General features: G+C 46.1%; 1 protein-coding gene across 1 annotated transcript in view; it reads right to left on the bottom strand.

The window, feature by feature from the left end:
• ANKH (ANKH inorganic pyrophosphate transport regulator) overlaps nucleotides 1-17,988 on the bottom strand; it is a 167,934-nt gene extending 149,946 nt beyond the window's left edge. Inside the window, exon 1 of the mRNA XM_052659052.1 lies at nucleotides 17,661-17,988. Within this exon, the coding sequence (XP_052515012.1) occupies nucleotides 17,661-17,756 (96 nt within the window). The 5' untranslated portion in view covers nucleotides 17,757-17,988. The remainder of the gene's footprint in view (nucleotides 1-17,660) is intronic.
• Between the last annotated feature and the right edge of the window lie 2,848 nt (nucleotides 17,989-20,836).

Here is a 20,836-nt window from a genome sequence, read left to right as displayed (position 1 = left end):
TCCAGGGAGCTACTGATTGTGACCAGCAGAGCAAGTATTTCTCTAGCCATAGAGAAATAAGCGTTATTTTCCATATGAAAACATTTAAAATTGCCTTCCCCGTCCCACTAGCAGGGGAGGCTCACCACTGCAGACTTCAGATGCCTCCAGGTTACAGGCAGTGGTTTTCCACAGAAGTGGCTGAAGGCATGTGACCTTCATCTTATCCTCGTCACCATCCCCACCCCCACCCTGGCTGCCCTGGGTCCCCAGTACTAGCAGGAAGTAGGGGTCCCACAGCAGTCTATAGGGGCGTCCAGCCTCACACTCTGCGTTTCTCCCACAGTCCATCCAGGAGAATCTGCCCAGTCCCTCCTGTTAATTCCACTCCAGGAAATCTGTTTCACATCTCTCTTCCAAGTCTTGTCAAGTCATCCTCCAAGGACTGTCTGACACTCCCGTTTATGAGTTCTCAAATGACCATGATCACAGCTAATGAGGCACACGGATGGAGAAGACATTCTGATTTTAAATTCACCCAGTCTCAAAGGCCCGGGGGCCCATCTCTTTCCCTCCCAACTGCCAGCACCTTCCGTACGTTTTACGAAGCCACCTGTTTGTAAAGTTAATTAAGATAAGTAATATTTTTCAGCATCACTGCTTTCACCAATGACTACTATTCTAATAGCATGATTTTCTACTACTCTTTGGTGCAAATAGATAATATTTTAACAACATTAGGGGTTATGTAACTTTGGTCGAATGGCCTGGAAATCTACCCACAATTTATCATATTATTTTTGGAGCAAAGTGTATTCTCAATAAGGTTTATGAATTACAACCAGGCTGTAAGCTGCAGACAATACCAAATACAAACACATAAACAAATATAAAACCATAAAAAGAACCCCTCTAAGGTTGGTCCCCTCTCTGCTGTTTACACAGTAAACATTTACTATACCGAGAGATGGAGCAAAATCATGGAGCCTCATCAAATTTAATTCCAGATGGCACCTCTCTGCTGTCACCAGGCACCAAGTCTAACTGTAATAGTATCCTTAGCACAGTGCGATGATGAAGCAGATAAACATGCTTCCCCCAAAGTCCTAGATGTATTCCAAAGCCAAATATTCAGAAGTGTTATTGAATTTTCCAATCACTGTTTCCTTAAGGCAAATGGCTGAGAAATGACTGTATTACAATAAAGCATTTTTACATTGTGAAGGAAAAAAATGAAAATTCATAGTATTTGCATTTAGGCAAAAAGCTCTCATTTACAGATAATGTAACGGAGTTGCCCCGTTGAGAGGATAGGCAGGAGAGAGAGCAACAAACAGCAGCAACGTGATCTGGATACTATTTAATCGCTGTTCCCGCTGTTATGCATAACTTGTCTTCTCTCTCAGGCAAGCAGTTTGAAACATGTCCCTAAATCCAGTTGTCAGTGAATTAACACGACTGAGATGGAACTCACCACCAGCTCTTTTAACGTGACTGAGATGGAACTCACCACCAGCTCTTTTAACACGACTGAGGTGGAACTCACCACCAGCCCTTAAAGTTGGGTCTCATCACCACCGGCTTCATCTTCTCCCAGCCCACCCGATTGGCGGCCAAGGCCGTTTAACTCCAGACATCATGTCTCTCGTAGCCCTCCCTCCCTGCCCCAGCCCTTCTCCAGGTCATCCACCTCTGTCTCTCTAGCGGTGGCCGCAAGAGCATCTCGATCGGTTCCCCCACCTCTGTTCTCACCTCTGTCTCATTCATTAGCCACACTGGAACCAAAGTCACCTTTTCAAATAGGCAAATCCAAGCAAACCACACCCCCACTGAGAACTCTTCAAAATTCCCCACTGCCCTAATGATCAAGGCAGAACTTCTTACCCTGACTGAGTGGGTCCTCCCTGGTCTGGGTTCTGTTCACCTTGCCACCTGCCCTCCTGCCTGCTCCTGGCTTGTCCCGTGTCCCAGTCATACCAAGCATCTACCTTTTTGCACCTGGAATTCTCTTGCTTTCCGGAAGACGGGGCACGTCACTGTCTCTAGATCTCTGGTCTCAGCTTGACCTGACACTTAGGGTCCTGGGGTAAACACCCTATCCTTCTTCTATCTCAGACTTGATCACATTCTCTGATAGCTGCCTGCCTGTCTGCTTGCCTTTCTGGATTAATTACTGCACCAGCAAGGGCTGAGTCAGTCCTTTTTCCTATTTCATCTTCAGTGACTAGCACCAGACCTGCCACATTGCAGGTGTTCAAGAAACACCTGTTGAAGGAACATATTCATGAAGACCCCCTTGCCCACTGTGTTCCATATTATCTATTAATAGTGAAACGATTCTCCATTTAATAGTGAAAACACTCCTAAATTATATAATAAGCACCTAAGAAAGAGGTGCTCATTAAGCAGCCCCCCTACTTAGTTTCAATCTTGATGTGTTACTGCCAGAAAGTGAAATTTGCTCAGTGGTGTTTGACTCTTTGCGACCCCATGGACTATATATAGCCTTTGGGAGTCTCCAGGCCGGAATATTGGAGTGGGTAGCCGTTTCCTTCTCCAGGGGAGCTTCCTGACCCAGGAACCAAACCAGGGTCTCCTGCATTGCAGGTGGATTCTTTTCCATCTGAGCTACCAGGGAAGCCTTTTGAAAAAGGCTTGGTCCTATTTGTATGTAGATTAGAGAAGCAGTCAGTAGTCCCTGTAGCCACCCTCCCCCAAATCTGTGCCAAACAGCCACCTATGATTAAGAGCAAATGGAAATTTAACCTGTCATTTCAAAAAGTACGCTACCTAAGTCTTAGTAACTCAACTAAAACCAAAAAAAAAAAAAAAAAAGTACTACTGAGTAGATCCAGTTGTAAACGTCTTTCCCCCAAAGTGGCGGACCCCAGCAGAAGTATTGCTGATACACATGTTGTAAAAGCCAAGTATTTCCAGCATCTGTCCTCTAGCATACTTCTGCTTGCCCCTAACTGGCCCTAGTTTAACAAGCCCCCGTAATGCGAGGCACAAATTCAATACAAGGGAAGAAAGGTCAGCTCTAGTCAAGGATGGGTGAAAATAAACAGGCGTAGCAGCAGCCTGCCTGGAGTAAAGCCCTAGCATATTGCTTTATATATTTTTAAAAGCTCTTCATATCTTTCAAAGCTCTTTTGTGTCCAGTGTCTGTGTGGTCTTTACTTTCAAAAGAAGGGATGGAAACCCTTTAAACCCATTTAACAGCTGGGAAAACTGAAGGCCTCAGAAGTCAAGGCCTTTGCTCAAGGTCACAGAGCTGGGGGGGGGCGGTGCACAGACAAAGGAGGTCATGTCCAGGGGGCCTGGCAGAAGTGGAAGTTCTTTCTCTCAGCCACGCTGAGGTCAGCTTGCAGCACTGCTAGAAACTAGAGAGGAGAAGCCGCAGGAATCCAGTGCATCTCTCAGTCAGCCTGAACCACCTGCCTCGGTCCACGCCGCCCCTTTTCTCCAAAGTGTACTCTAAATAGCAAGGTGATTGGGTTAAAGGAAGAAGTCACAGTCAAGGAGAGCAGAAAAGAGAGGTGGACCTTTTATCTTCCCTTTCCCCTAAATATTACTAGCTTTGCCCTTCCTTAGAACACATGCAACTCCAAACATTCTCCTCTGAGACTCTAGGCATGAGCCACCGGTCAGAGGAGCCTGGCGGCTCTGCGGAGGCTGAATGACTGGCACAGCTATTCAACCTGTCCATCTTTAAAGTGGGGGTGGGGACACCAGGTGCCTCAGGCAGGACCTGACACCTTGGAAGACGGGTTAATTTTTCTTCCCCCTCCCACGAACTCACACACGAAGTTTGGGAAGCACACTTCTTGAGCATCACTGAATTCATCAAAAATTTAAAAAGGCACTTTTCTCTGCCTTGAAACCTACAGGGACAGGTATCTTCCTAGACGTACGAGAGTAAAACTAACTCACTCCTCTTCCTTCCTGAGCTCATGTCCAGCCCCAAGCGGGGGCATGGTTGAACTTCCCTGGTGGCTCAGACAGTAAAGAATCTGCCTGAAATGTGGGAGACCCAGGTTCAATCTCTAGGTCAGGAAGATTCTGTAGAGAAGGAAATGGCAACCCTCTCCAGTACCCCTGCCTGGAGAATTCCATGGATAGAGGAGCCTGGCGGGCTACAGTCCCTGGCGTGGCAAAGAGCTGGACACGACTAAGCGACTAACTCTTTCACTCTGGGCACTGAACATATTGACACGTGCTTCCTGGAAAGAATGTATGGCCTGAAAGAGTTTCAAAGTATTATATGATGAAACACTGAATTGATCTCTTGGCATTTAAAACATGCTTTTAATATAAGAAGTCACATAGCTTTGAAAGAACTAGAATGCCAGATCTAGCAACGAGGGTGGGAAGGCCTGCTCGGGATGGGGCCACATCCAGTGGGCGCCTGCAGGGGAAACTGGGACAACTGGGACAGCCGTGTGGTGTCACACGCAGGGGAAGCCTTTGAAAAGCGGCACAAGCCCGCAAGCATTTCTAGTGTTAATCCAAAGAGATAATCAGAAACACAGATTCCTGAACAAACACGCTTCAGAGCACTGTTCATAATAGAATGAAACAGAAATCTAGCCACAGAGGATCAGTTAATCTGGGAAAGGTGAACCCTTGTGAAAGAATGCCATCTGAGATGAGTACTGAAAAATCAAGGGAAACTTGCCTCTGAGGTGAAATGGAAAGAGGTTACAATTTTGTTTTAGAATATATAGATAGATATATATAGATAGAAAAGAGATGAAGAGGACAAGCACTAAAATAATAAACAGCACTAGTTCTGGTGGGGGGTGTCTAGAGATTACGTTATATATTTTTATTTTCTTCTCTATGAAGAAAAGTGAAAGTGTTAGTTGTTCAGTCATGTCTAACTCTTTGCGACCCCATGGACTGTAGCCCCCCGGGGTCCTATGTCCATGGGATTTTCCAGGCAAGACTCCTGGAGTGGGTTGCCACTTCCTCCTCCAGGGGATCTTCCCCACCCAAGGATTGAACCTGGGTCTCCTGCATTATAGGCAGATTCTTTACCATCTGAGCTATCAGGGAAGCCCTTTCTTTTCTATACTTTTATTTTCCTTCTTTATACAATGACTATAATTAGAATATGGAGAAGGCCATGGCAATCCACTCCAGTACTCTTGCGTGGAAAATCCATGGAGGAGCCTGGTAGGCTACAGTCCATGGGGTCACTAAGCGTCGGACACGACTGAGCGATTTCCCTTTCCCTTTTCACTTTCATGCATTGGAGAAGGAAATGGCAACCCACTCCAGTACTCTCCCTTGGAGAATCCCAGGGACAGGGGAGTCTAGTGGGCTGCCGTCTATGGGGTCGCACAGAGTCAGACACGACTGAAGCGACTTAGCAGCAGCAGCAGCAGCAGCATAACTAGAATGAAATTAATAAACTTTTTTTTAAAAAAAGAGAGGCCCTCTTCAAAACGCATTGGCTTTCTGAGCAGCTTAGGCAGTTCATGAAAATTTTTTAATTTTGAAAAAATATACATAACATAAAATTTATCATGTTCACCATTTAAAGCAGCAGTCCCCAACTTCTCTGGCACCAGGGACTGGTTTTGTGGAAGACAATTTTTCCCACAGATGGGGTGCGGTGGGGGAAGATGGTTGGGGAATGACTCAAGTGCATTATATTTATTGTCACTTTATTTCTGTTATTCTTACATCAGCTCCACCTCAGATCATCAGGCATTATGATCTCGGAGGCTGAGGATCCCTGATTTAAAGTGTGCAGTTCAGTGGAATTAACTGCATTCACAGTATTCTCTAACCATCACCACCATCCATCTTCAGAACTTTGTTATCCCAAACTGAAACTCTGCACCCAGAAACAATAGCTTAAATTCCTCCCTCCCTGAAACCCTAGTAACTGCTAGTCCACCCTCTGCCTCTACGACGTGACTATTTGAGGTACTGCATATAGGTGGAGGCATCTACACACACAAAAGCATGTCCTTTTGTGTCTGGCTTATTTCATAGAGCGTAACATTGGAGAAGGCAATGGCACCCCAATCCAGTACTCTTGCCTGGAAAATCCCAAGGATGGTGGAGCCTGGTGGGCTACAGTCCATGGGGTTGCAAAGAGTCGGACACGACTGAGCGACTTCACTTTCACTTTTCCAAGGAAATGGCAACCCACTCCAGTATTCTTGCCTGGAGAATCCCAGGGATGGGGGCGCCTGGTGGGCTGCCTGCCGTCTATGGGATCGCACAGAGTTGGACACGACTGAAGCGACGTAGCAGCAGCAACAGTAAAGTTCATCCATGCTGTTGCATACATTGTGATTTCACTTCTATCATAGGGCTGGAAAGCATCCATTGTATGTACGTACCACATTTCATTTTATGATCCCAGCTTTCTAACCAGACTTTAATTTTTAAGCATATCTGAAAATCAAAATGATCATATAACTGACAGATGTACATTCATTGAAGAATTAAAAACACCAAATTGTCCACCTGCCTTAAACCCACTAAAATCCACAAGAATGAGCCTTTTTTTTGCAGCAGCAGCAGCAGCAGCAGGAAAGAGTCACAGGGCTATGGACTGTAATAACAACAAGCGGCCTCAAACTCAGTTATCTGGGACTGAAGGCATCCGTGTCGCTTTGTCCGAGCAATCAAAAAGGCTCCCACAGCGCTTGGAATAGCAGCTGGCCCCTGGGAGAGGGGGTACCAGAAACCTTCTGGGCTGATGGAAACACTCCCTCTCTTGACTGGTGTGTGTGTGTTTAGTTGCTCAGTTGTGCACAGCTCTTTGTGACCCTTTGGACTGAAGCCCAACAGGTTCCTCTGTCCATGGGATTTTTCAGGCAAGAATACTGGAGCAGGTTGCCATATTCTCTTCTGGGGGATCTTCCTGATCCAGGGGCCGAACTCACATCTCCTTGGTCTCCTGCATTGCAGGTAGACTCTATACCCACTGAGCCATCAGGGTGTGGGTTACATATGGGTATACATTTGTCATCGGTCAAAACTCATGGACCTGTTCACGTAAGATCTGTACACTTCACTGCATATAAATGGAAAAAGGAAAGAAAAACAGCCTCCTCCCCTGAAAGAGGACATATGAAGCCTAAAAGCAATGAATCATGAATTTTAGGAAAACAAAAGTGGTTCTGCATCTCAGCCACCAGTCGCTCGGGGCCCTACAGTGGATCTTTGGAACTAAGTCCAGGCTCCTAAAACAGTGGCTCTTCCAGGGAAGCCTGGTAAACACTTGGACTAAACTGCCAATGGCACCAGGGAGCCTCACTGGGTTTGGTAAGCAGCCCAAGAGGTGTGAGATGCAGGTGGTGTTGACACGGAAAGATGTGAGGCTCAGTGTGGGAGGCCGGGAGGTCCACCCTGACCTCACGTGGGACTCCAGGTGATGCAACGCTACAAAGGAAATGGGAGGGGGTGGAACCATAACCGTCCCAAGAAAAAACAAGCTCCCTGGGAGAGCTCCAGGGAAACAGAACTGAATGTGAGTCTAAAGCAGAGCAGAGACCTCTGACTCCCCGTTTTGGATCAAGCGAGTAGCAAAGGGTCTTTTCAGTTGTTTCTGCATTGGATTTGGCTAGGATCCTGAAGAGGTAACAGCTACCACTCTCTTATGAAGCATCATTATTTGTTACTCTCCTCTGCGCTGTCTGTCGTTATGAAATGTCAAGTTTAGGCCACACATTGTGGGAGGCAGCTGTGTCCCAGCCACGGTGAATTTCCTGCCAAGCCATTTAAAGGAGTCAGATGACTTTTTTTCTCTTTTTTTGTAATCTGCTATTTTAGATTCTCCACATCACCATTGCCCTGTGTTAAAATGCATGACCCAGTGGCCAACAGATCTTGGGGTTGTTTATGAAGCAGCAGTCAATAGTATACATACTTCTTATTATCCTAAAGACACCTCTGAAAACACTAAACAGCCACACCTATGCCAATTGGCAAATGAAAAAAATGATAGTCTGAGACCCAGAAACGTCCCTAGACTTAATGGTATATTTCTTAAAAAAAAAAAAAAGACAAAAAACTGAGCAGGGATGCTGACAAGCTTATTGATGTGGCCTCATTATTATTTGGCTTCCCCTGGGCAGCTCCTTGGAAGAAAAGTTATGACCAACCCTGATAGCATATTCAAAAGCAGAGACATTACTTTGCCAACTAAGGTCCGTCTAGTCAAGGCTATGGTTTTACCTGTGGTCACGTATGGATATGAGAGTTGGACTGTGAAGAAGGCTGAGTGCCGAAGAATTGATGCTTTTGAACTGTGGTGTTGGAGAAAACTCTTGAGAGTCCCTTGGACTGCAAGGAGATCCAACTAATCCATCCTAAAGGAGATCAGCCCTGGGATTTCTTTGGAAGAAATGAAGCTAAAGCTGAAACTCCAGTACTTTGGCCACCTCATGCAAAGAGTTGACTCATTGGAAAAGACTCTGATGCTGGGAGGGATTGGGGGCAGGAGGAGAAGGGGATGACGGAGGATGAGATGGCTGGATAGCACCACTGACTCGATGGACGTGGGTCTGAGTGAACTCCTGGAGTTGGTGATGGACAGGGAAGCCTGGCGTGCTGCAATTCATGGGGTCGCAGAGAGTCGGACACGACTGAGCGACTGAACTAAACAGGGCAGCTCAGTGGTAAAGAATCTACCTGTAATACAGAAGCTGCAAGAGGTGTGAGTTCAATCCCTGGGTCAGGAAGATCCCTTGGAGGAGGAAATGGCTACCGACTTCAGTATTCTTGCCTGGAGAATCCCGTGGACAGAGGAGCCTGGCGGGTTACAGTCCACAGGGTTGCAGAGTTGGGCATGCCTGAATTGACTTGGCAAACATGTATTATTCTTTAGTTAAGAAAATCAGGAGTGACTGGCTCTTACCATGTAAATACTTATGCTGGACCACAATCCTGAAAGTTCCCCCACCAAAACCAACCCTTCCTGTGCGCCTTACAAGGTAAGTCACCTTTACTTCTGATATCCTGGGAAGATCACAGCCACAGAGCCAGCTCCTGTCCCTCTCATCCTGGCTTAGTTTGCTCCTTTAATCTGCTGGTAAACATTCTGCGTTCCAGCCATTTAGTTCCAGTTGCATGCCCTGAGGAGTCTCAGCCTCACGTTTCCAGTCATCCTTGAAAGTTCTTAGCCAGAGTCCTACTTTTGCTGTTCACTTCCTCCCAGCCTGGAGTCATAGGTCCCCCAGGGCCAGCCGCAGTCCCCATCCAGGTGGGATGAAAACGGGTGCACTGTAGCCAGACAGAGGAGGCCCAGGACATGTGCTGAGAATGTAGGCAAGGAGGTGCCTCTCACCTCCTTATACTGGAGAAGGAGCCATCCACCCAGCCCCTCACCCACCCCAAGGTTGGGGACAGAGACGTGGACTCATTTTGGTAAGAGGACTGTCCGTTCATACTGACAAACTTGTCTACAGGAAAACAACCTTGCGACAGCACCAGGCGTCAGTCTCACGGAAAGTCTCGCCAATCTTGTGACGTCAAAACCCCATGGAAAATGTAAAAGCTGGCTAGACCCTGTGAGCTGTAACTCAGACCAGTAGAAATGAAGCTGGTCCATCTGCCTTTGGGACCATGCGGCATTTCCTGGACCAAATGTACACGCTCATTATCTAGTGGAATAAATACCACCTTTTCCCTGACAAATAAGTAAGTTATTTCCCTTCCCAAGATGGACTTGGAAAACATTTTTGGCATGGAGAAGCAACTATATAGAACCAGAAGGTTGTGATGCAGAAATTGTCAGCTGACTTGAGATAATTGCAGTCTTGGTCATTATAAGCTCATTTGTTCTCAGCATTGTGAATGGTACTTGGTTATTGGCATTGCAGCTGAATGACCCCCAAACCATGGAAACAGCAAAAATAAAACAGAGGGACTTGCTTGATGGTCCAGTGGTTAAACTCCGATCTTCCAGTGAAAGGGGCATAGGTTTGATCCCTGGTTAGGGAACTAAGGGGTTTTTCAGGTGGTGCGAGTGGTAAAGAACCCACCCGCCAAAGCAGAAGACACGTGAGATGTGGGTTTGATCCCCAGGTCAGGAGGATCTCTTGGAGCATGCAACCTACTCCACTATTCTTACCCAGAAAATTCCATGGACAGAGGAGCCTGGCGGGCTACATGGGGTTGCAAAGAGTTGGACACAAATCACGGACACATACACGCAGGAAACTAAGATCCATATGTCACAAGGCATGACCAAAAACATGTATTAAAAAACAAAACAAAACAAAACACAGGAACAAAACCTGGGGTTTATGTGGCTTGACATGAAGTCCACTAATTCCCCTTCCTGTGACTTCTATTTTCATCTCTATGGTGGTTTACTCGCTAAGTCGTGTCCGACTCTTGTAGCCGGCCAGGCTCCTCTGTCCATGGGATTCTCATCTCTACAGACGAGTGGTATCCACTTTGGGGACAGGAGAGTTTAGAGAGAAGGAGGCAGGGGAGACAAGCCGTGAGAACTACCTCTTCACGGCTTACTATTTCATCGCCAAGACCACACACTCACTGTGTGCTACTTAGAGAGCTGAATACCTTGCTTCACATTATCACAAACTGCAGTGTACAATGAGGCATCTTGCTCTGTGATGCTCTGACTGCAAAGGTGTTTCCTGTATGTGTTCTCAACTGATGTGACCTGATTTAAGAGCAGGGCCTGTGTCAAATGCTTCCCTTATTCAAATGTCATCTACCTGACAGGGACTCTAGAATCTCTCTAGAAGAGAAACAAAATTAGGCCAGGGCAGGAGGGTTAGTGTTACAAAGTGTGTGTATATATGTGTGTGTGTGTATATATATATATATATATATATTTTTTTTTTTTTCCCCCCAAGGGAGGCCTCCAAAATTATATAGTCTTCATTTTTTTTCATGGGCTTCTAATGGATTTTAGTTTCTGGGGTCCAGGGTAGATCCAAAGCAGAAAATGAAAAAGCAAGTATTCAACATGCATTTGCTATTTTCATTCATTATTATATTATTATTTTTATTTTATCAGTCAGTGCCAAACTCGTTGTTAAGTATTTTGAATATCACCTGTCAGTGGATATCTTGTCAGCTAATTGCCTTGCACCACATTCACAAGCCACCAGAAAGATGTTCTTTGTGCTTTGCATACAGTATTTAATATGGTAGAAAAATGTGCAATATAGCTTTCCAGCAATAACAATCTCATACTACCAAAAGAAAACCAGCGATCTGCATTTTAAGGGATAAGCTTCAATTATCAAGAAAATGCAGTCACAGAGAGGTAGCTCATATCTAGAAAATGCAGCATTGTGGCATCCCCTCATCGACTAATTAAGTCACAGGTGCTAAAAAAAATTACCGAATTGATTTTTTTCAATGTAGACATGACCCAAGTCACTCTGGTACAAGTTTAATGACTTTATTCTGACTTACACAGGACCTTACAGGATGACTTTCCACATATGACCTCTCGCCTCTCATCCCAACATAATCTACCCCATTGCCCCAGATCAGACAAGGGAGAGCAAAAAGACATGGAAATCAGTTACTGGCCACAAATATGAAACTGGGCTTGTCACATCAAAGAAGTGAAATGGTACCATAAATATTATTATTATTTATTATATATTACTATTATTATTTGGTATACTTTTAAAACTGCTTTTAAAGAATTTGATGTATTACTAGAAAAAGACTTAGATATTGTCTTGACGCATGAAGTATTAGATTACCTTCTGAAGGAAGAAGTGTTCTGACAAAGTAGTAGTTAGGTTGCTCATCAAACCACCCCAATAAATAAACGAGTAAAGAAAAGAACCACAAGATTATATCTGAGGTTCTAGAAATAATCTACTTACCTAAGTGCAATGAAAGAGAGGTACTTTAAATGCAAATGCATCAGTATATCTAAAGGAAACTGGGAAAACACAGTGGAGAAGTAACTGTCAATTGAACTAAGGAGGGCCACAGTGTCCTTGACTAAATACAGACTGCCAGTGACCTCATTTTCTATGTATGAATGAGAAACTGAAATAGGCATCAACTTATGCCAGGCATAAAGCCCAAGGCAATCAGAGAAAACACATTATCTACCTATTACACAAAGATGTCCACTAAGTTTACATTGGAAAAAGCAAACAAAAAAACCCTCAACATTTAAACAATAGGAGAATATACAGCAAAGGAAATTATGCATGTTCACACAATAACAAATTTATGCTGCTATTTCAAACCACAGTTAAATACTTTAAGTGACAAGGGGAAAATACCTATGAGTTCTGTGAAACATACATACATATATATATAGGTATATATCTCTTAATTATGTAAAAAAAAAAAAGGCAGGAGATATCTAAAATATTATAGGGGTTTTTCTTCACAGTAGCATTAGAGGTAATTTACATTTTCCCCCATTTTTAAAAATACGTAACCAAACTTTGGGGGCTTCCCAGGTGGCACAGTGGTAAAGAATCCACCTACCAATGCAGGAAATGCAAGAGATTGGTTCAATCCTTGGGTCAGGAAGATCATCTGGAGTAAGAAATGGCAACCCATTCCAGTATTCTTCCCTGGAAAATCCCATGGACAGAGGAGCCTGGTGGGCTAGAGTCCATGGGTTTGCAAAGAGTGGAACCTGGCTGAGCCCACAAGCAAACCAAACTTTAAATGGCATATGTTACTTTACTAATTCAAAAACATAAATGCTGTTTTGAGAGTTAGTCCAAGAGTATAGAATAGACTGAAGGAGGAAAAACGTCTCTCACCTGCAGTTACTTAGAAACTCATTCTGGGATCTCCTTTTCTGTCAGTACTTTGGGAAGTGAAACAAGCAATGGACACTTTTGTTATTACTGAGGGCAAGCTCTGCCTGGGGAGCTCTTCCATCACTTAGTGACCTTGGATGAAGTGGCCAGTACCATGTACAACATTCACTTAAAAACACTCCCATACCTCCTGGAGACCTTTTTAAAACTAGGGTGGGCTGGAGCTCATTTCTCTACTAGTAGACAAGGGGAATATTTATTAAGCTACTTTTCTGGGGCTTCTCTCCCCACCCCCCCCCCCGCCCCATTTTGTGATGTTAGTAATTTGAAAAACATGGAAACCTAACTAAAGGTTTCACAAGTAAGAAAGGGGGCTGGGGAAATGTGAAACATTCCTGTCACACATCTTACTCTAGTAATTAACAATTCATATGCAAAACTCTTTGCTCACAGATAACTTGGGTCTTTCCTGTGCCATACTGGACCCAACCAAATTGATTGATTCACTCAAGGTTATCTGAAATAACCTGCAATAACAAGTAATCACTTGGGTGTCAAACTGCCTGGCACGGAGCAGAACATGTTTCTTCCTCAGTGAGAACAACGTCATCTTTTTTCTCTTTCAAATCTCCCCAGCAAAGCCGTCCTTAACATTTTAAGTGTCCTGGCACGTGCGTGTGCTAAGTCACTTCAGTCACGTCTTTGCAACGTCATGGACTGTAGCCCTCCAGGCTCGTCTGTCCATGGGATTTTCCAGGCCAGAATACAGGAGTGGGTGGCGTACCCTCCTCCAGGGGCTCTTCCCCACCCAGGAATCACACCCGTGTCTCTTAGATCTCTAGCATTAGCAGGAGGGTTCTTTACCAATAGTGCCACCTTTAAGTGTCAATAGATACCCTAAAAAATGAATGACTGATTTAGTCTACATAATTTGGTGAACTTGGCTTTTAAGGAATTCAGGGACTTTGTATCAAGTTTGATTTTAAACAGAAATCATAGCTCTCTGAATACGGTGACTTCAAATGGACATTTGCAGATACTTCTGAAGAAATACATCATTCAAAACTTCTCTCTGCATCTTCCATCTTTCCTTAGCAATCTGTATTGCTCAGATGATAAAGACTAAGTGATTTCTACACAATTTGGGGCAATATCACTTGTTTCTTCCCTTTTCCCCTCACTTTTAACCAAAGGCTATGCCAACCTCATCAAAGTAAGATACAGCATTGATTTAATTAATGATCTAGATAATTGGGCCCTTCTTATGTGACCCTCTTGGTCACAATCTCCCTTTCCTGAAAGACCTTGTTATGACCATCCTACATCTGTTGAGTCTTTTAAAATTCAAATATGACAGCTAAGATTACATCTAAACCAAGGCTGGGACTTAGAAAAGTCAGAAGTTGCTTCTAAATTTCTAAGAAAACTCCTGGGGTGGCTCTCAGTGCATAAGCAGAGACCAGAATGGCTAAGGGCCAGGGAGATGTGGTTTGAACCCTGACTCTGCCCTGCACTATCTGTGAGAACTTATGCCTTAACCCACCTAGGCCTCTTATTCTTTCCCCATATATAACATGTGCTGAGACGTTACAAATACAAAAACGAAGTGCTGGATGAATGGAAGCAATGAGTCCTTTTGATTCTTAATCTGTAAAAATACAGATTAAATGATAATTTCACATATAGTACAATTTTCATAAAGCGTTCGACACACCTAAAGGGTTCTCCAAACATTCTAGTTTCTGCAATAAGGGATGTGTTCTCTTTTTTTCTTTCTTCTTCTTCCTTTTGGTGCACTGCAGGGCATGTGGGATCTTAGTTCCCTGACTAGGGGTCAAACCCTTGCTCCCTGCATTGTAATCTCAGAGTCTTAACCACTGGACCATCAGGGAAGTCCATTTTTTTCTGTGATGCCTATGCTTAATATTAAGAAGCAGGTCATTCTATTCCATATAGATTTTTTTTTTTTCCCCAGTGTAGAATTCAACACGTGCCCCGACCTCCAAATTACTGCCACCATCAAAACGGAAAAGTGTGATGAAAGATCTTGTTAGAATAAATATTCCATAATATTCGGGTTTCTTCCTTGGCTGACCTTAACATTACAGGGAAAGCTATACAAAACAGATAATGTTCCTGGAAAACCACCAGGAGGCCCTGGATGGACTGTCACAGGCTTTTTCGCAGCGCCCTCCCCCCAGCACTAACAGCTCTGAGATGACTGATAACTTCACATGGTCACGTGGGCAGCTTATTCGAATTTCAGTGGAACTGCACATACAGCTGGATTTTCATTTTAAAAGTTCTGTCCACATTTTCTACAGAAACCACAAACGAAGATGTTTACGAGCAGAAAAACCTTCACCTAAGAAACATTTTAAATGATTTCAGTATCCTTTCGTTCTTGAGACTTAAAAGTGAGTGAGAGGCTTTATTTTTTAATTTTGGGTTTCTTCATCCTCTTGAAAGCATGGGAACCAGGGGCTGTTCTGACCTTTGGACACCCATGTCACCTGCCTACTTGAGGATTAGTAAATTACTGAAATGTGAATCATTGTTCGCCCAGAGCAAGGTGTAACACACCTGCCTGCTGGGGAAGAAGGCAGAAACCTACATGTGTCCATCTGTCTAGAGAACTAGATAAGACTCCGTGTCAAGAGAGGCATACTTTCAGAAGTCTAGAGTAGACCCATATTTGCATATAATAGGATCATTTTTCCTCCTCTTTCTTGTGCCTCAAAGCAGTTGGGCTAAAATGTTCTTTTATTCACAACCCACCTAAGACACGGTCACTCTTTAGCTCACGCTGTTATTCTTCCCCTTCAGTTTTACAGTAAGAAAAAGTCAGTTTGTTCTTTGCACCCTTCCCTGTTTTGTCAAATTATCATCTGAGGCCGGAAGGCAAAGCAAGGTTTTGGAAACATATCAATTTCTTCCCTCCATCTCTCTACCCTCAACTCTGTAAACTATCTCCACCACCAGGCAGCCTGTAACCTCATAAATACACTGGCACTTAAGGGATAAGGGCCTCAAAAAAAAACAGAAACAAAACACTTGTTGATAAAACTTGCTTCTGTGAAACAAGATGATTCTTTCAGCAGTTTGCTTATGTCACCTACAGGGAGGAGCTTAGCGTCTCAAGGATGAGTTTCAATTAGACCCACCAGGATAGACCGCTTGTACGGCTTCTTTTATGTCTAGCCTCCCTTTATGATCTCAGGGAGACTCCTTTCTTTACACTAAAATAAAATTCTTAGTTATATCACCTTGCATTAAATCAAGGCAAATATGAGGCAACACTGTGGTATGTTTCAGGTGGTTTAATTATGGCAAAGAATACTCATTTCTCCCAGTTATCCCTATAACACACACATAGACACACACACACACACACACACAGGCACTAGAGTGCAGGAAGAAGGGATCAGTTGAGCAACCTCAGAGCTCCGAGAAGATAAGAAAATAGTAAAAGGTTAGGGTGAACACATTGAACTTAACTTACCTAAAATGTGCAATGTAATAAGTTCAGGCCTAAAAACCTTTCCAGATTTTAGAGGAAATGCCCAAAGTCACCACTTAATTATGCAAGAAGGGGAGGGGAGGGGGAAAGGTGGAGCCCTTGGGGACCCTAGCGAGGTGCTGGCAGAGCAAAGTGGCAGCAGAAAAGACATAATATTTCATCAAAAGAACTAGGCTGGCCTCCTAGCTAGACAGAGGTCTCCAGAGGCTTTGCTACATTGTGAACACTTGTCCGCAATAAAATTTCAAGTAAAAAAGTAGCTTTTAAGGTGGGCTAAGCATTCGGTAGCTAAACAGTTGCATTCAGTCAAAAGTTCTGAGCACAGAGAGACAAAGGCAAGCAGATACTCACCAAAAGGAGGAGTCAAATGTATCCCCTTTTGGAAAACTATTTAATTTTTTTTTTAACTAAAGGTGCATCTAAAGTGATGCTTTTTCTATACAAACATCCTTTCAAGTCTCTTGACTTATAGGAAAAGAAATATGATAGGACAATGGCAGGTGCTGCTCAGTCACTCCCCGGGCCATTCGGACACCTGCCCATCAAGGTGACAGGTGCTGCCCCCTCCCCCCAACACTCTTCCCAGCCCTAAAAATGCAACCGCATCCCGCAGGAGGCCTGCGAAAACGGTCCCCACCGGCGGAGTGGGGAGTGCCAAGCACCAAAGCCCCGCTGCTGGAGTCTGCAGCGCTCGATTTGCAATGACGCCACATGGAGAGAAATGGGGGAAAACAAGAAAAAGAAACAAGGATGAGAAGGCAACAAACAAAAATGTGCGCCCCTTCTTTGGTGATCCAAGAAGGGGGGAAAAAAAGAAACCCCAAACTAGAGATGGCCAGTGGCTGGCTTATCAGAACACATCTGGGACACCTCTAATCCATACATGAGCTTAAAAAAAAAAAAAAGTAGTAGTACCTGGGAAATCAACTTGAACACATTCTAATGCAAAATTCCCCCCATCATCACCATCACCACAAACTCGGGATAAATAAAACCGCCGGCACTCAAGCTATTAGAAACTACATTTTACTCACAAACCAGAGGTTTACATAATCACAAATTACATAATACTCCTTCCGTGCACGAAAAACCTTTCTATAGGTGAAGCTCCAAGCCCTCCGGCTTTTTCACGTTTTCCAGGGAGAGCTGGAAAAGTCTGCTGAATAATTGGGGGGGAGGAGGAGGAGGAATGGAATGCCAGAAAGTCATCTTTGACAAGCTGTCAACCCCACCAAATGTTCTAGGATTTTAAAAAGAGCCTCGTGGAGCAGGTGACTCGCCTCTGTCCCCATCCACTAAATGCCCGGGCATCTGAGGCCAAGGCAGAGAGGGAGCAAGGAGCTGGGCGCGGGGCGCAGTGTGGGGCGTCGCTGTCCGGTGGGGGGAGGGTGGTGGTGGCCGGGGCTTACCTGCTCCCCGAAGTCGATGGCTATGTTGGTAATACCCAGGGGCACCAGGAACCGGATCAGGGGCCAGTAGTGCGTGAGCGCCGGGAATTTCACCATAGTCCCCGCCGTGGGCTGACCCCACACACATCTGCCGCCGCGAGGGGACTGTGCCGGGAGGCGCGGGCCGGGCGGGGGCGCGGGAGGACGCGGAGGCCGGGTCCGGAGGGGCCTCGGGGCGGCGGCGGCTCCTCCTCGCGGCTGCGGCGCCCTCTCTCCAAGCGCCGCTGCTCTAGCAGGAGATCCTCAAGCTCAAGTCCATCCCTGCTGCCCTCCCACACAACAAAGATCTGCCGGGAAAAAAAAGAGGAGGGACGGCGGCGGCGGCGGCGGCGGCGGCGGCGGCGGGAGGCTCTGCTGACAGCGGCTCCATTATAAGCGCTTGGGGCCCGGAAATAAATAACCGCGCGCACGAGGCGCCGCCGCCGCCGCCGCCGCCGCCGCGCGGAGGAAATCAGAGGCGGGCGAGGAGGCGCGGACTCGGCCCGCGGCCCCGGGGGCTGGGGGCGGGCGGCGACCTGGGGAAGGGGCCGGGCCGGGCCGGGCGGGCGGCGCCCTCCTTCCCGGCGCCGCCGTCTGCGCTCCGCTCAGCCGCGGGGGGCGCTGCGCACGCACGGGCCGCGGGGCCGCCGCCTCCGCCGCCCGGGCCGCGCGGTGCCCGGGCCGCGCCGAGGGGACGGCGGCGCGGGGCTGCGGGGGAAGCGGGCCGGGGGCGTCGGGCGAGCGCGCGGCCTGCACCCGAGGGCGCCGTCCGGGGGACGCCTGAGGAGGAGAGCGCACCCAGCGATCTGGAGGCTCCGGGGCCGCCCCGGCTCCCTGGCCGGGCCCTGACGCCCGAGCCCCGCGGGGCCGGGGGTGCTGGGCTCCCCGCGCTGTCCCGGGAAGAGCCGGGACGTGTGGGAAATGGGCGGCTGGAGCGCGGATGCTCGGGAAGGGATGGGGCGCGCAGGGGCCGGGAGGGAGCGGGTTTGGGAGGACCCCACCTCCCATAGCGGGCGCCCCGCCAGCCCCATCCCCGGGTGGCCGCTAGAGTGGAGCGGGGACCTGCTTGGGGCCCACCAGGACAGCTGGGGGCCCGGGAGAGATGGAGGCTTCGCTCTGGGCGGGCGGGAGACACCCAGAAAACGAGCATCTCTCTCTCAAGAGTGTCCAGGGGCAACGGGGACCCGCATCCCCGGGCGCGGGCGGGGAGGGCGTGGAATGCGCGCAGGGCCGCGGGCATCGTGCCCAAAGGCGCCCAGGCTGGGCGCGCCGGCTTTTGGGGGGCCCAGGCCGGTTCCCAGCCGACTTTGCCAACTGTGAGCTGAGGTTCCTCTGCAGACGTCACGGTTGTAAACAACAAAGCAAAACTCGGAAAGTGTGTCTCTTTTTCATATAGAAGGAGAAGGAAAGAAAAATCTGTTTTATGACACTTGCCCCAGTGATTTCGGGATAAGTAAGAGCTGTGCTGAATGTTTTACCTAAAAATTCAAAACTGTGAGCCAGGCAGCAGACGCCGGCATCCAGCATGGCTCTCTGCACTGGCGCGCTGTGACCCGAGAGCCCAGGCCCTCATGAAGGGAGAGGGTGCGTGGAAATCACTGTGCCTTAAAGGAGGACACAGAAGGCCTCGTGTGCACGTCTAGATTCATAGGCGTGTAACCTGTGTGCTCGCAAAGGCCCTGCACTTGGAGCTGTACCCTGTTAAATGCTCTGCCTCCAGAAATTCGTAATTTTTGAATGAGGGATTGGTATGTCTGCATGTATTTCAGCCTGTCTTTCTCATATTGTATTGCACTCCCTCCCCCATCTCTACACCCAGGCACAAGCCTGTTACCTCCCATTTAGGGTTGTTAAGCTTGCGTTCATAGTAATCTTGCCATCTCCACCTCCTGGGTTCAGATATTTCACAATTATTTGAAAATATTGGATATTTTCCTTACTTCCATGAAATATTTCCATTTTTCTATTTTTTTTTTAATTTAAAAGACCTTTTAAAATTCCAAGCAGAACAAGGCCTTGAGAAATAGGAAGCTCATTTACCTTGCAGCTCTGATGTAACATCATATTACATGCCCTATAATTAAAATTAAAATTCTGGTAATTATTTGTTGTGTTATATATGTCAAATAGTATTATTTAAGAGATTTTCCAGCAAAACAGGAAGTTCTTGTGTACAGGACTCTCTTCAATAGGAAGTTCCTCAAAGGTATGTTTTACTGTCGTTGGATCTTGTTTTAAGTGGATCAAAAGAGCCTATTATTTAAAGGATATTCAGGGAAAGAGTTTTTTTCTTAAGCAAATATTACCTCATGGTTTACCCATTCTGTCGACTAGCAATTTTACTTAAAGCAGTCTAATTACACCGACCTTTGTCTAGAATCCGGGGTTGATAAGGTTCTCAATCAATCCTCAGCAAGTTCAATTTGCTTTGGTTGGTCCCTGGACAAGGACCAACCACACGGCTGTTGCTGCTGCAAACACACAGCTTTGGTCTTAGGAAGGAACAGTGAGAAAGTTCCAGTGAATCAATGAGAGGTCATCATCCTTGTTTGAGTATTCTAAGTGTGCTTTTTTTTTTTTTTTTAAGTAAATGATTTAATTGTGTCATCTGGCTTTCCATTTCAATCACACTCTGACAATGTGAAATTGAATGGAACTGTTACTTTTGTTTTTTCTGTCAAAGATTCAAAATCAGATTTCATAGGGAGTTTTTGGCCTTTCTCTCTCTGTCTTCCTCTTTTTAACCTAGCAGTAGTTTGAAAGCATAACTCCAGAATACTGGTGATAGTAATGAATAGGAAGTTTTTCTAAACTACCCAGAAGCCAAGAAGAGGTCACAAAATCATTTAAATTAGATTCAGAGTATTACTTTTCAGAGGGTACAGCTTTACTTTCAATGTACAAAGTTTTTAGTTTAGAGTTGATTGCTTTTGGCTAATGATCATTACCAGATGCTGCTGCTGCTGCTGCTAAGTGTCTTCAGTCGTGTCTGACTCTGTGCGACTCCATAGACGGCAGCCCACCAGGTTCCCCCATCCCTGGGATTCTCCAGGCAAGAACACTGGAGTGAGTTGCCATTTCCTTCTCCAGTGCATAAAAGTGAAAAGTGAAAGTGAAGTCACTCAGTCATGTCCGATTCTTAGCGACCCCGTGGACTG

This window comes from Budorcas taxicolor, chromosome 20 (genome assembly GCF_023091745.1).
Source record: "Budorcas taxicolor isolate Tak-1 chromosome 20, Takin1.1, whole genome shotgun sequence".
In the NCBI taxonomy this organism is placed as follows: domain Eukaryota; kingdom Metazoa; phylum Chordata; class Mammalia; order Artiodactyla; family Bovidae; genus Budorcas; species Budorcas taxicolor.
This window is presented reverse-complemented; position numbering and strand designations above follow the sequence as displayed.